Genomic DNA, 15,128 nt, shown 5'->3' with positions numbered 1-15,128 from the left:
CTCCCCCCTCCCATCTCCCTCCCCCATCTCCCTCCCCCCCTCCCCCATCTCCCTCCCCCCTCCCTCACCCCATCTCCCTCCTCCCTCCCCCCATCTCCCTCCTCCCTCCCCCATCTCCCTCCCCCCCATCTCCCTCCCCCCATCTCCCTCCTCCCTCCCATCTCCCTCCCTCCCATCTCCCTCCCCCCCATCTCCCTCCTCCCTCCCATCTCCCTCCCCCCTCCCATCTCCCTCCCCCCTCCCATCTCCCTCCCCCCTCCCATCTCCCCCCCCTCCCCTCCCATCTCCCTCCCCCCCATCTCCCTCCCCCCTCCCCCCCATCTCCCTCCCTCCCCCCCATCTCCCTCCCCCCTCCCCCCCATCTCCCTCCCCCCTCCCCCCCATCTCCCTCCCCCCATCTCCCTCCCCCCTCCCCCCCATCTCCCTCCCCCCATCTCCCTCCCCCCATCTCCCTCCCCCCTCCCCCCCATCTCCCTCCCCCCATCTCCCTCCCCCCTCCCCCCCATCTCCCTCCCCCCTCCCCCCCATCTCCCTCCCCCCTCCCCCCTATCTCCCTCCCCCCCCATCTCCCTCCTCCATCCCCATCTGTTTCCTCTTTCCACCCCATTCCCCTCCTCACCAGTCTTCCCACACTTATCGAGTTCCCCTTCTCCTATCATTCTCTCCTTTGCCCCCCCCCCCCCCCCATTTTATTTGTTATGTACTGCCTCCCTGGGTGCAAGTTTAAAAGGCCGTTTTATTTTCGAATATTGAGACAGAAGTTAATTAAGCGGTAAGTCTGATCTGAATTTCTCTTTCACTATCGAGTAGCCAGAAAATACGTACAACGAAAGGAACACGTACGTCCCAATGCTCGTTGAACGCACTTTTAAGTTAAACTGATCACCGAACGTATTGTAAGTATTTTTTTCGCCTTTTCAAACTCAATTAAAGTTCAGCTTAGTCCTGACGCTGGAGAGACGGTGCGAGCTGCTTTCTGTTTTGCGGGCACCATATCCTGTCAGGGCAGTTTGTTTTATTTTCGTCAGTAGTTGGACCTTGGCTTCAGGGAACCGAATGTGGAGGCAACTGTTGGACGACAGATTCGGATCCAATTCAGCCTCCGACTCTGAACATGTCGAACTGGTGAATTACGTAAGTTTTATTTCGCTCTGCAGCGCTGAGCGACGGATCGCAGTTCACAGCCCGGACAGAAGGTGAAAGATAAGTGGGGTTCTGTGCGCGCTTTTGCTGCTTAAATGTTGACGGAATCGACTTGAACCCATTCAACTGTCAAACTTGTCAGCGGAAATGATGAGTTTCGCGATTTTTTTTCGCGCATGGATTTCCTTCCTGAAACAGCAAGGTTTAGACAACATGGGTGAGCAAGAGGGTGAAGATTTCGGCTTCAGGTAGCGACTTCAGTTGTACTTTTTTTTCGTAAACCTCAGCATTGTGTCCTGTGCTCATTTGCAACGTGGGGATACTATCTGGTTAGGCGCAGTGATTCCTTTAGGAGATATAATTACAGAGCAGAAGTTAATATAGCGGCTCCGTCCTGCATGTGAGGATTTTCTTTCAGACCTAAAGGTCACGGTTTTTTCTTGACAAAGAACATTATTTATGTCTTAAGGTCTTAAATGTAGGAGTGATGTCGAGTGTTTAACGCGGTTTTGTTAAATGCGAGTAGACGCGTGCGGGAACTGCAGAGGTTCAGGTCTGGCTGCAGTGACTGAAGCACCACATGGTGGTGTTAAAGCAATGTTTGAAAACTCCAGCCCTCGTTTCCCAAACAGCCAGACACCTCTGCTGTCGATGTTTTCACTGCTCTTTGTAGAACGATCATACACGGGGCAGGGGCAAAGGTGGGCCCAGGGGAATTGCGGTTTGTAAAAACCATGTGGAGGATGCGTCGCAAAGTTTGGAATTTCCACACTGTTAGTGCCGGCGCTGCATTGAATAACAGAGAACAAGTTGTTATTAGAGAGAGTAACCAGGTGAGTAAGCCTCTCAGCGCTGTACTGATCTGTTAAAGCAGAAAGCGATGCGTACAAAATCCAAACCAATAACTTGATACACTTTAATTGATTCTGTGAACTTTTTTGATGATGCGGACTTTCTTCATGTTTACCCGTCCCTAGCACTTTTTAACCAAACGTTTGCTGGAATGTAGTCCTAGCGGTCATCGGCACCCTTCCTGACAAATTTTACAAGTACCGAATGAATAAAAGAAGTGGCCTCAAATCCATGTATTTATCCCTTACGCCCCAACCAGACAGCCAGTTAGGGCGTGAGTTTGGTGACAGTCTGCACGCTGCCTCGGAAACTGGTTGGATTGCATCTAAACAAGTACATTTGGAATGTCTTCCAGCCTCTTCAAATCCGAAATGCTAGTTGAATGGGTTTAAAGCAGATTTTTTTGGACATATTTTTAAGTTCTTCAGATTTTCTAACTAGTCTAATTGGAAAATATGTACGTGGGAGATACTGGATTAGAATCCATTAGCCCCCATTGTAATAGCCTGTACAATTGAATACCAGCCACAGGTCTGAATTCCATTTGGACAAGAATCTGGAGGATTATTGGTGAATGTTGAGAAATATTCAAGCAAGATGTAATGTCTTGAGTGGTTTAACTTCTTCTGGTGGTAAAATTCCAGTGTCGCCTATTCAGCCACTGACAGTACCAAGACAGTATGCACTTCATTGTAAAATTATCGAGAGGATTGGTATTCTAGAATTCTATATTGCACTTCATGAGATGTGCTCATACTGGTTGCCAAATGTGCTATTTGGACTTGGGCAACAAAGCTTGTCTTAAGAGCTTAGTCCTGTTCCTCACTTCTGTTCAAAACCTTTGGCTAAAGGATAGTTTTGTATAGGAAGTTGTAGGATGCTGAGTCATCTATGGGCTGTCAAGGCTGATAGAAGGATCAACAAAGAGGCCAGGGCAGGGGTTACAGCAAAAGTGTTCACAGACAAGCACGTCCACATCTAACTTTGCGAGTGCTCTTTAGATGTAGGATTTTTTTACTATATGTATACACACATTAGACTTTAAAGTGATTATACAGCTTGAGTTGTTTAGCTTTTGTAAAACAAATTGTAATAAAGGTCCTAAATAAGATTTAATACTGAAGTTTTATCAGTATATAATCTTGTCACGTAAAGGTCTAACGCAACAGTGGTAATCCCTACCTCTGGTCCAGAAATACTGGGTTAGTTCCACCTGCACTAGAGACATGCAGTGCTGTATCTGAAGATGTTGATTAAAAATAGCTAAAAATCTATTCAGACAGCACTGTAATTAGTTATACTTTTAGGCTGCAACACAAATTTAAACAGTTTCTACTTTATAATGATCCAGTGTTTTACAGTACAGTTATATACAGTTACTTTATTATGTTCACTCATTATTGTCTTTTATTTTGTTCAGTTAATTTGGATTTATAATCTGATGCGCTCGATTGGTAGGAGTATATTTTAGTAACACTGTTCACGGTTCTCAAATACTTGAATTGTGTTGGTTGCTTCAGCAGCGACATAAAATATCAAATAGTCAGCAACATGCACCTTGTGTATTGGTGTCAAAGCTACACCTTGTAAGATCCAGTAAGGTACCTGACAGAAACCTGTTAGGTGTGCTATTATTGCTTATTTGTGGGTTTATCCTGTTTTGAATTTTGTGTGCCCTGAGGTTTTCAAGAACCTGTTCTGAATGTTATGTTTGTAGGTAAACCTTAGATTAGAACACAAAAATTTTGTTTAAAAGTTTAATATCAGTGTTTCCTTTATGTGGTTAGATAGGCTTCATGGTATGTAACAAACATGAAAAAAAATGAAACAAAAACAAATCCTATGTAAGCTGGAAGTATTCAACAAGTCAAACACATCAGCCATCAAGAAATGCAAAGTCATCATTTTTGGAAAATGCCTGACATTATAATATATTTTTCTGATTATACATTCTCTCATTTAAGTACTTTTAACAAACTGAAGTTTGTGAACCATGCACGATTCAGTCAATCCACGTAACACTTACCCTGTGATTTAAATATTACACCGTCACATTTTCATAAGAAAAGTCGTTACATAGTGGAACAAAACTTTCAAGTCCTCCTCCTAATAAATACTAACATAAAGAAGAAATGGTTATTTACAAAATATGACTGCATTTAAAAATCATAACTTTTACATCTGATGATGTATGCATGAATTCTAAGTGGCCTGGTGTAATCAGAAGATAAGGCAACGTAGCTCAGAATGGTTAGCAGGGTTAGATCACATGGAATCCAGGGAAAGCTAGCCTTTTAGATGCAAATTTGGCTTAAAAGTAGGAGACTGAGTGTGGTGGTGGAGGTTTGTTTTTCATTCTGAAGGCCTGTGAGCACTGGTCCACTGCTTTTTGTCATTTATATAAATGAATTGGATGTGAATATATGGTGATATCTTGGAAAAATGTCCATAATACAGTGGAGGAGGTGCTGGATATCTTAAACACATGAAGGTGGATAAATACCCAGGACTTGATCAGGTATACCTTAGAATTCTGTGGGAAGCTAGGGAAGTGAGTGCTGGGCCTCTTGCTAAGATATTTGGATCATTAGTAGTCACAGGTGAGATGCCAGAAGACTGGAGGTTGGCCAACGTGGTGTCACAATTTAACAAAGGTGGTAAGGAAAAGCCAACGAACTATAGACCAGTGAGCCTGACATCAGTGGTGGGCAAGTTTTTTTAGATTTGATTCCCTATAGTGTGGATACAGGCTCTTCGGCCCAACAAGTCCACACCGACCCTCTGAAGAGCAACCCACCCAGACCCATTCTCCTACATTTACCCCTTCACCTAACACTATGGGCAATTTAGCATGGCCAATTTATGTAACCTGCATATCTTTGGACTGTGGGAGGAAATCGGAGCACCTGGAGGAAACCCATGCAGACACTGGGAGAACATGCAAGCTCCACACAGACAGTTGCCTGAGGTGGGAATTGAACCCGGGTCCCTGGCGCTGTGAGGCAACAGTGCTAACCACTGAGCCAATCCTGAGGGACAGGATTTACATGCATTTGGAAAGGCACGGACTGATTACAGATAGTCAGCATGGCTTTATGTGTGGGAATTCATGTCTGACTAACTTGATTGAGTTTTTTTTTGAAGAAGTAACAAAGACGATTGACAAGGGAAGAGTGGTGGATGTGACCTATGTGGATTTCAGTAAGACGTTCGACAAGGTTCCTCATGGTAGACTGGCTAGCGAGGTTAGATCACATGGAATACAAGGAGAACTAGCCATCTGGTTACAGAACTGGCTTGAATATAGAAGACAGAGGGTGGTGGTAGAGGGTTGCTTTTCAGACTGGAGTCCTATAACCAATGGTGTGCCACAAAGATTAGGCTAGGTGTATAGATTTTTCCTTTGGTTGTAAACATAGGAGGTATAGTTAGTAAGTTTGCAGATGACACCAAAATTGGAGGTGTAGTGGACAGCGAAGGAGATTACCTCAGAGTGCAATGAGGCGAGGAGTGGCAGATGGAGTTTAATTTAGATAAATGTGAGGTGCTGCATTTTGGGAAAGCAAATTACGACAGAACTTATACACTTAGTGGCAAGGTCCTGCTGAACAAAGAGACCATGGAGTGCAGGTTCATAGTTCCTTGAAAGTAAATCGCAGTTGGTAGGATTGTGAAGAAGGCATTTAGTATGCTTTCCTTTATTGGTCAGAGTATTGAGTACAGGAATTGAGAGGTCATGTTGCAGCTGTACAGGACATTGGTTAGGCCACGTTTGGAATATTGTGTGCAATTCTGGTCTCCCTCTTATTGGAAGGATGTTGTGAAACTTGAAAGGGTTCAGAAAAGATTTACAAGAATGTTGCCAGGTTGGAGAGTTTGAGGGAGAGGCTGAATAGGCAGGGACTGTTTTCCCTGGAGCATCTGAGGCTGAGGGGTGACCTTAAAGAAGTTTATAAAATCATGAGGGGCATGGATAGGGTAAATAGACAAGGTCTTTTCCCTGGGGTGGGGGAGTCCAGAACTAGAGGCCATAGGTTTAGGATGAGAGGGACCTAAAGGGCAACCTTTTCACGCACAGAGTGGTGCATGTATGGAATCAGCAGCCAGAGGAAGTGGTGGATGCTGGTAGAATTAGAATATTTAAAAGACATCTGATGAGTACAAAAATAGGAAGGCTTTAGAGCGATATGGGCCAAATGCTGGCAAATGTGACTAGATTAGTTTAGAATATCTGGTCGGCATGGATGAAACAATCAAATAGAAGTGTTTGTTTCCATCTCTATGACTCTATAAATGGTTAGTAAGTTTGCAGATTATGCCAGAATTGGTAGTGTAGTGGATAGTGAAAAAGGCTACCTCCGAGTACAACGGAGGGACATTGATCAGATAGACCAACGGGCCTAGAAGTGGCAGATGGAGTTTAATTTAGATAAATGCAAGGTGTTGCATTTTGGTAAGGCAAACCAGGGCAGGATTTGTACACTTAATGGTAAGGAAATGGGGAGTGTTGCCAAATAAAGAGATCTTGGGGGTGCGGTTCATTGTTCCTTGCAGGTGGAATCACAGGTAGACAGGGTAGTGAAGAAAGAGCTTGGTTCGTTTGCCTTTATTGGTCAGTGCATTAAGGATAGGAGTTGGGATGTCATGTTATGGCTGTACAGGACATTGGTTAGGCCATCCTTGGAATAATGCATTTAGTTCTAGTCTCTCTGCTATAGCGAAGGTGTTGTTAAAATTGAATGGGTTCAGAAAACAAGGATGTTGCTGGGTTTGAACTATAGGGAGTGGCTGAATAGGCTGCGACTATTTTCCCTAGAGCATCTGGGAAATTGTGATGGAAATTTGGGAAGAAAATAGGTTAATGTTTTACAAAGAATAATGCTTGCCTTAGAAATTAGTGCATGTCATAGAGTCATAGAGATGTACAGCTTGGAAACAGACCCTTCGGTCCAACCCGTCCATGCCGATCAGATATCCCAATCCAATCTAGTCCCACCTGCCAGCACCTGGCCCATATCCCTCCAAACCCTTCCTATTCATATACCCATCCAAATGCCTCTTAAATGTTGCAATTGTACCAGCCTCCATTACATCCTCTGGCAACTCATTCCATACACGTACCACCCTCTGCGTGAAAAAGTTGCCCCTTGGGTCTCTTTCATATCTTTCCCCTCTCACCCTAAATCTATGCCCTCTAGTTCTGGACTCCCCAACCCCAGGGAAAAGACTTTGCCTATTTATCCTATCCATGCCCTTCATAATTTTGTAAACCTCTATAACTTGAAGGAAACCATTTTATGTAATGATGAGAACCTTAAATATTGTGTTACTGGATAGCAATTTTTATTAAATTGTTTTATAATTATTTTCTAAATGTGGAAATATTGTTTAAAGAACAGGTAGTCGGAACTCTGCCAATAATTGTTTGTATTATAATGTGTGACATTAATGCTTAAAAAAAGCTATAGTTTTGGAAAGATTACCAAACAAATAATCAAAGATTAAATTTAAAGGAGGGAGGAAATCTGTTCTTGCCTGTTTAATCACATTAAGTTTGTTAACCTCTTCCTTTAATTGAGGTTGGGAAGAAACAGGTAGTGGCTGTTAATTTTTTTGTATGTTTTTTTTGTTTCTTAATACCAAATGTGGAAGGAACTATGACACTCAGTAGTCAATAAACTCCATCCAGAAAGGAAGTGACTTGGTTTTCTGCCTCACTGATTAGCTTGGATCCTTTCCTGCCCCAGGCTTGCTTTGGGAGACAGCAGCCATGACTTTAGCCTGACTCTGACTATGGAACTTGAAAATTTGGTTAAAAACAATGACTGCAGATGCTGGAAACCAGAGTCTAGATTAGAGTGGTGCTGGCAAAGCACAGCAGTTCAGGCAGCATCCGAGGAGCAGTAAAATCGACGTTTCGGGCAAAAGCCCTTTATCAGGAATACAGGCAGACAGCCTGAAGGGTGGAGAGATGGGCTGATTTTCAGAAGTTGGGATCATAGTATTGGAGAATGGCTTGACTCTAAATACAACTTGAGGATTAATATCTGAGGCATTGAGAACTGGCCCTCACCATCTGTTAGTGTCCCAGCAAATGATTTTGCCTCAATCAATATCAGAAAAAAACTTACAAAAACAATTAAATGAATGCTTACATTAGAATTTTTGCATGGAAAAAACAACTTGTTTGTACATATTATAACACACCTTGGGGGAGTTGGGTTTTGGAATTTGAAACTTGAACCTACTAGCCCAGAGGTAGGGACACTATTACTGCATCACAAGACTCTACCTTCAAAGGAGTTGTGATAAACTGGCTAGGAATTAAACTGGAATCCACCATGTGGCAGGTGAAAATTGTACCACTAAACCACCAATGCCACCATTTCAGACCTTTTGCATAGATTGGTTGCTTCATTTATCTAGTTAACAGCTAATCCACTTCAAAAGTAATTTACAATATATAAAATATCAAGAGAAATTCTGAGGGCATCAAAAGACAACATCGGCATATCTAATTTCCTAAGTGTTTCCGAAGTAGCCTTGCAGCAAAGAATAAACCACATGCGTAATCCATTTATTTAAATGAAACTTTTATTTTTCAAACTTCATTGTTGTTTATGGTTAAAATGTCAATCATCAAATGATGAGGATGTGACTAAGAGCATTGTCATTACCAAAAGGGCTGGTAAGCTTTTGCCAGTAAAAACTCTGTGGACTGGGCATACGTTTACAATAAACAAATTACAAAAAAACTCATTGTTTAATTCCCTCAAGACTAGAATAGCATTTATGCAATAATTTTTAAAAAAAAAGGCACATATACAGTCAAGAGTGTTTTTAATTACCCCAAAGGTATTATGTATTATTCAGTTCTGTGCATAATTTCTCCAAGTGGTCTTAATGTTTAACCTTCAGCTTTCAGTGGACTTATATATGTGTACAATGAAAAGTATTAAACATAACAATTCATTGTTGCTCATTACGTTTCCTTCTATCACACTTTGAATTTCTGATTTGCTTACGTATTGTCAGGTCTTATGGCACAGAGAGTAGCAATCCTGCCTCTGACCCAGAGTTCTGGGTTTAAGTCTCATTCACTGATGCCCAGGGATGGAGCATTCCTTGTTATCTGTGCTTGATGTGGATTGATATTCCTCAGGTGATACTCTGGTGACAGTTTAGCAAGGTGTTCCAGAGTTAAAAAAACTAGCTATGGTAACAAAGTTGCTTTGTCTGTCTCATGCATTGCTAGATGTAGGAAAGCCTCTTCAGTCTGTATATGTTGCCTTATTCATAACTTGAGTTAGAGACAAATAACTGCAGTTGCAGGAATCCACGATAGACAAGTAGGCGGCTGGAAGAACACAGCAAGCCAGGCAACTGTGTACCTCAAATGCAGCTAGAGAATTCGGAAACTAATAGACTATCACCTATAAGTATTTAACTGAATGTTGTGACCTTTCTAGGTTCAAATCACTCCCCAATAATTGAGCACAACAGTCAAGGCTGACATTATCAGTCAATTACTGAGGGAGGACAATGTCATCTTTCAGATGAGACTTAGACTGACATTCTTTCACTGACACTCTTTCAAAGAAGCACATAGGAATCAAACCCAGGATCGTGGCCAAAATTTATCCCTTATTTGATATCACAAAAGAGGTTATTATATTGCTGCTTTTTGCTATGTTATGTGTAATTGGCAATCAAGTTTGCTATGCTACAACAATGATTATGTTCAAAATTTTCACACTGTAAATTGTTTTGAGATATCTGATGACAACGAAAAGCACAATACAGGTATTGATGCACAACTCACTTTTATCATTGTGAACGGTGATTGTTCACAAATGAAGAATGGATAGGACTGTCAATGGTCTTTTGAATGATTGCATTGATTGTTGATCCTTGGATATGAAAAGATTTTTCTTGTTCACGACACAACCTTGCTTTAAAACCAAGATTTTAAATTTCCTTTTGACCATGTACATTTCAGAACTTTTAAAAAATTAGATTTATATACTTGCTTTCATTCTTTCTCCAAAACCACTAACATGATATTTTGTTTGTCTTTTCCTAGCATAATCCAGCTGTCACAGATGTTGCAATGAATGGCAACACTGTAGGACAAGGGACTTTGACACAGCCTCGTAGCTGGAAAGAGTTTTGTGAACTGCATGCCCATGCCACAGCCACGGAGCTTGCTAGGCAGTATTTGCTATTTGCAAATGAAAATTCAAGTCACGATGTACAGGGGCCTGAAAATTTTTCTTTACAATTCACAGATCTTTTTCAACAGTACTTCAGAAATGAGGTAAAAGAGGGACTTGCTCTGAATAGGTGTACCATTGTGCCCTTTACAGGAGTACAGGATTACAGGGAAACAAGTAGGAAGACTACTGATGGCTCTTCTGGTCTGGTTTTACCAAAGATGGAAACTGAGGTGAACAGTGTTGAACAAACTGAAAGGAGTTCTGACACTAATCTCCCATTTTCATCAAAGTCACGAAGTTCTGAAGATGTTTCAGTTTCTGCATGCCCATCACTTGAACGACCCAAAACATTGAGTCAGTTTACAAGAAATGTCAAAGGCAGTATACGGCGACTGTTCCGAAGGAAATCAACAGATGCAATACCTATAGATGGAAAAGAAGAAGCTTCTGGAGAAGTTGGTTCACCTGAAAGGGACTGGTTAAGAAACCTGGCTCACAAATTCCCTTGGCCTAGAACTGTATCTAGAGAAGAGGTTCTTGACATCCGCAAGGATGGTGTTTTAAATTATATGATGGTGGATGATGTAAGCATGGACATGGACATGGGCACACGATGGCAAAGATGTAGGTTGCTTGTGCGAAAGGCAAAGTCATATGAAGGTGATGGATATGTACTGGAGTTATTTGACCCACCAAAGGTAAGTGCACCTTTTTTGAAAACTCATTTTCTGGCTAATTGATTTCAGAAATTGGCTGATTTTAAAAAAAAATTTAAGTTTTAAAATAATTTACTTTCCATTTTGAATTGCTCTGTGTTAAAGCTTGTTAATTAAGTTGAGATGATTGAGTCGGCAGTCTTGATGACATATTGAAACAATTGTAATAAGCTATACGCAATAAACCCATGAACCCCATAAGCTAATATGTACCTTTTTGAGGTCTCCCAAAGCAGCATCTGTTGTAGCACTTGACAGAGCAACACAGGTATGCTAAGCCCAGCTAGGTTAAAACACACGTTTGAAAACCTTTTGGGTGTTTACAATTTTAAAATTGATAGAATTTAGTGGTGACTTGGAGAAGGGAGCATATAAAAACTTGTCAGGTATTATATGATACTATTGCTTTGATTTGCAGTGTAAGGTACAACTTATGCACTTTTCAATGATAAGGTCACTGACTAGATTGTCAGGCAAGAAATGCAGTTCCAAATGTTGGCAATTTGCAGAAAAGGTGAGAATTGATCAGAAGTTTGGAGCATGTAAATGTTGGAGCAATGAAGTTTGTCAGCAGATATAAAATTATTGTTTTCATCAGTAACTACATAATTATTGAAGATGCCCTCTCAGCAGTAAAGATATATAGGATCAGAAATTACGAATGATCACTTAGTGCTTTGTCAGATCTTTACAGAACAATAGAAAAGTAGTTCAGAATGCGATCAGTCAGCCCATCGTGTCTTTGTTGGCTCAGTAAACTAGCCAGGAGGAAGTGAAGACTGCAGATGCTGGAGATCAGAGTCGAGAGTGTGTTGCTGGAAAAGGACAGCAGGTCTGGCAGCATCTGAGGAGCAGGAGAATCTACGTTTTGGGCATAAGCCCTTCATCAGGAATGAGGCCTCATTCCTGATGAAGGGCTTATGCCCAAAACGTAGATTCTCCTGCTCCTCGGATGCTGCCTGACCTGCTGTGCTTTTCCAGGAACACACTCTCGACTCAGCAAACTAGCCACCTAATTTATGGCTGTACACCATCAACTGTTTTTGTCTTATGTCTTTTAAATGTTTGGAAAAGTTCCAAACCAGTTGTATTCTATGCTCAAAATGTGTATTTCTGTTCTGGAAGTTACATACAAACATTTCTCTGATGGTATAGAGGTTAGTTGCAACAGCACGTCCAGTGTAGGAGAGAAGGATTGTTAAGTAAGGGCAGCATGTTGTACTACCACAGATATCCACTTATCATAATGTGGTATTACAAAAGTAATTTTACTGGCTAAGGTGAGTTAAATTTTGGGGACGTTGCTTAAATATTTCTCAAAACTAAATGTATGAGCACTGCTAGGCTTTGGAAGAAATAGTTAATTTCACTGTTGGTAAAATTGAATTGCAGCTTTTTGCTTTTTGCTTAAAAGGTATCAAAGCTGTTTCACATGTGTCATGTCAAAACGTTCTTTTACTAGTTTCAAGTAAATGAAGTTCTGCATAAATAATTTCCTAATATATCATTGCTTGCACAGATAGAAACAAAAGGTCATCAGCACACCTGCAGTTACCAGCTGTTTGGATGTTTCCTTCTTTGATGGCTTGGTTTAAAAAAAAGTGAAGTTTATGAGGTGGTGGTGAGGCACTCTCTTATTGCCTGATGAGTGCATCTAAACTTGGAGAACTTGGCCTCCTATTAAACAGCAGCATTAATATAGCAATGTCCTTCTAAATGTTATATAAATATTTAACTGTACATTTCCTGCTTATGAGCCATGTCAATTATGTTTCAGCTTTTCCTTTTTTTTTTGGTAGGTTAACCCTTTGGGAGTAATGACATTTTTATAATTAATTGAACTTCGTTCAAATTTGAAAAATTCTTAGACAATGTTAATTAAACCAGGAAAAACAGTGTTTTGGTGAGTCATAGAGATGTACAGCATGGAGACAGGCCCTTTGGTCTAACTCATCCATGCCGACCAGATATCCTAAATAACTCTAGTCCCATTTGCCAGCATTTGGTCTATATCCATCTAAACCCTTCCTATTCGTATACCCATCCGATGTCTTTTAAATGTTGTAATTGTACGAGCCTCCACCACTTCCTCTGGCAGCCCATTCCATACAAGAACCACTTTCTGTGTGAAAAAGTTGCCCTTTAGGTCCATTTTAAATCTTTCCCCTCTCACCTTAAACTTATACTCTCTAGTTTTGGACTCCTGTGGAATGACAGAGCAGGCTCAAGAGACTGTTCCTATGTTGAATGGTCTTATTTCTCTGTCTGTCTGTCTGTCTGTCTGTCTCTCTCTCTCTCTCTCTCTCTCTCTCTCTCTCTCTCTCTCTCTCTCGGTTGTAAATCTTAACTCAATAACACTTCAGCCATCTCAACAGGTAGCTTGCCGAGTTGTTTAGTTTAAGTCACATGATTTCTTGGAAATGCTGTTTTGACTCACTGCTAACAAAAGAGCTTCTGGTCATTAAAATAAACAAATTGCCTTCATAGAACTGAAAATCAAGCATCTATTTATCTGTACTTCAGAACCCAGATACCCAGAGACAGTATTTCAATGTTCTGGTTAACTTGGGCTTTCAGGATTATTCCTAAGTGCCATGTAAAGATCTTCTCTGTATTTTACAACTGGAACTGCACCCCAGTTTTCCCAACGTCATTTTGGTCTGTGATCCCTCCTCCCTGATGGTCTCTTGATACAAAGTCCATACAGTTCAATACCATTCTTTGTGTAACATTCACCCACTGAGCCTTTGGGTGATAGCATGTTAAATGTCTTGACCTAGCTGCTATAGCATTATGTGACATGAATCAATTTTTCACCTCACAGCAGGAAACCCTAGGCCTATTGATTTATTTTACCAATCAATGATTTCAATTTTAAAATGATGCATTATTACGGGGAAAGAGATGTAAGCACACTGTGAGCAAAATTAAGGATCAGTGTCCGTTAAAAAGAATTGCACAGATTTACTGTAAAAATGTGAAATTTTCTTTTGTTTCTCTGTGTACTTTGTAGTAATGTCATTAGACTATATGCAGCCTTTGACTTTGAGATAAACATTTGATGTTCTGTTTCCTGTTGTTGTGCTGTGGAAGTGTTGTTTTCCTTTTATCTGGATTTTACTTCCATATTTGGTGCATCATTGCTCTCTGACAAATGATAACAGTTTCAGACAAAAGCAATAAACACAATTTATGAACATTACATGTTTTAATTTATTCAGCTCTGATGGAGTTGAGATTAAATATAGAAATCTGTTACACAACAAAATTATATTATTGATCCACTAAAGTTCAAGTACTGTTGGCTAAAATTTACATGCCTTTGCTGGGCCATGTTTACAGCACTGAGGATGACATATAAAATAAGTCACCCAACATTCCATCCACTCAAGTGCTCATCCTTTGATATATGCTGCATGGGAATGTGCATAAATCAGCAGCCTGCACGCATATGTAAATAAATAATTAAACATCCATGAGGCTTATTGGCCAGCCATGGGTTTTAATGATTCACAGCACATATCAAAGTATGGTTAGCATGGCAGAAATGGGCAGGATGATTGATTTGATGGCCTACACGAGAAAGGTGGGAAGGAAGGAGTGGAAGCCCTTTCAGGAGGTGTTCTGCACAAAGCAGGGACATGGCTAACCGCTCTCCAGGGTGCCCATTTCTCCAACTCTGAAGCCAAGGTCTCACTATAAACTAGTTTAGCCTACCCATGGCATGTTTTAGTTATGGGTTGGGCTTTTTCAGGAAGAGTCGTTATCCAACCAACTATCCTTGTAGGGTGATAGGTGAGCAGTCGAACCTTCTGTAAATGCAGGGCTACATTCTTCTTTCTTCCTCCTCACCACCCTGACCCCAGCCTGATTTTTCTCTTTCTGCCATAAAGCTGGTCTGTAACCCCATGGGTGGAATAACCTTCCAATATTAAACCCAAGGATCCTTTCTGTATCTGCACTTTGACATTGAGTATTGGCAATTTAGGCTAGTGGAAGGGAGGAACTGCGGTTAAACCTTTCTTTGCACAATATCCACACAATGCTGCTTATTTTACTTGCGCTAAAATAATGTAACAAGAATCTTGGCTTTCTGCTCCTCCAGCTGAGGTATTTTTAGTATCCCCACTGTTGAGGTCGTGCACACACTTAAGAGGTCAAATATTCCTGTATTGCTTAGATTTACAGAACCTAATTGCAT

General features: G+C 41.0%; 1 protein-coding gene across 5 annotated transcripts in view; it reads left to right on the top strand.

The window, feature by feature from the left end:
- Positions 1 to 647: 647 nt before the first annotated feature.
- sh2b3 (SH2B adaptor protein 3) overlaps positions 648 to 15,128 on the top strand; it is a 193,847-nt gene continuing 179,366 nt past the window's right edge. Inside the window, exons 1-2 of one of the 5 annotated variants that reach the window (XM_088000013.1) lie at positions 648 to 772; positions 10,079 to 10,909. In XM_088000013.1, the coding sequence (XP_087856139.1) occupies positions 10,106 to 10,909 (804 nt within the window). In that variant the 5' untranslated portion in view covers positions 648 to 772; positions 10,079 to 10,105. Of the gene's footprint in view, positions 773 to 1,004; positions 1,135 to 1,250; positions 1,392 to 1,781; positions 1,977 to 4,489; positions 4,514 to 10,078; positions 10,910 to 15,128 lie in introns of those variants that run through there. The other 4 variants (XM_088000010.1, XM_088000012.1, XM_088000009.1 and 1 more) reach the window with 4 other exon arrangements.

Source organism: Chiloscyllium plagiosum, unplaced genomic scaffold (assembly GCF_037043375.1).
Source record: "Chiloscyllium plagiosum isolate Xiang-an unplaced genomic scaffold, Cpla_swu_hap1 HiC_scaffold_24, whole genome shotgun sequence".
Classification (NCBI taxonomy): Eukaryota; Metazoa; Chordata; class Chondrichthyes; order Orectolobiformes; family Hemiscylliidae; genus Chiloscyllium; species Chiloscyllium plagiosum.
This window is presented reverse-complemented; position numbering and strand designations above follow the sequence as displayed.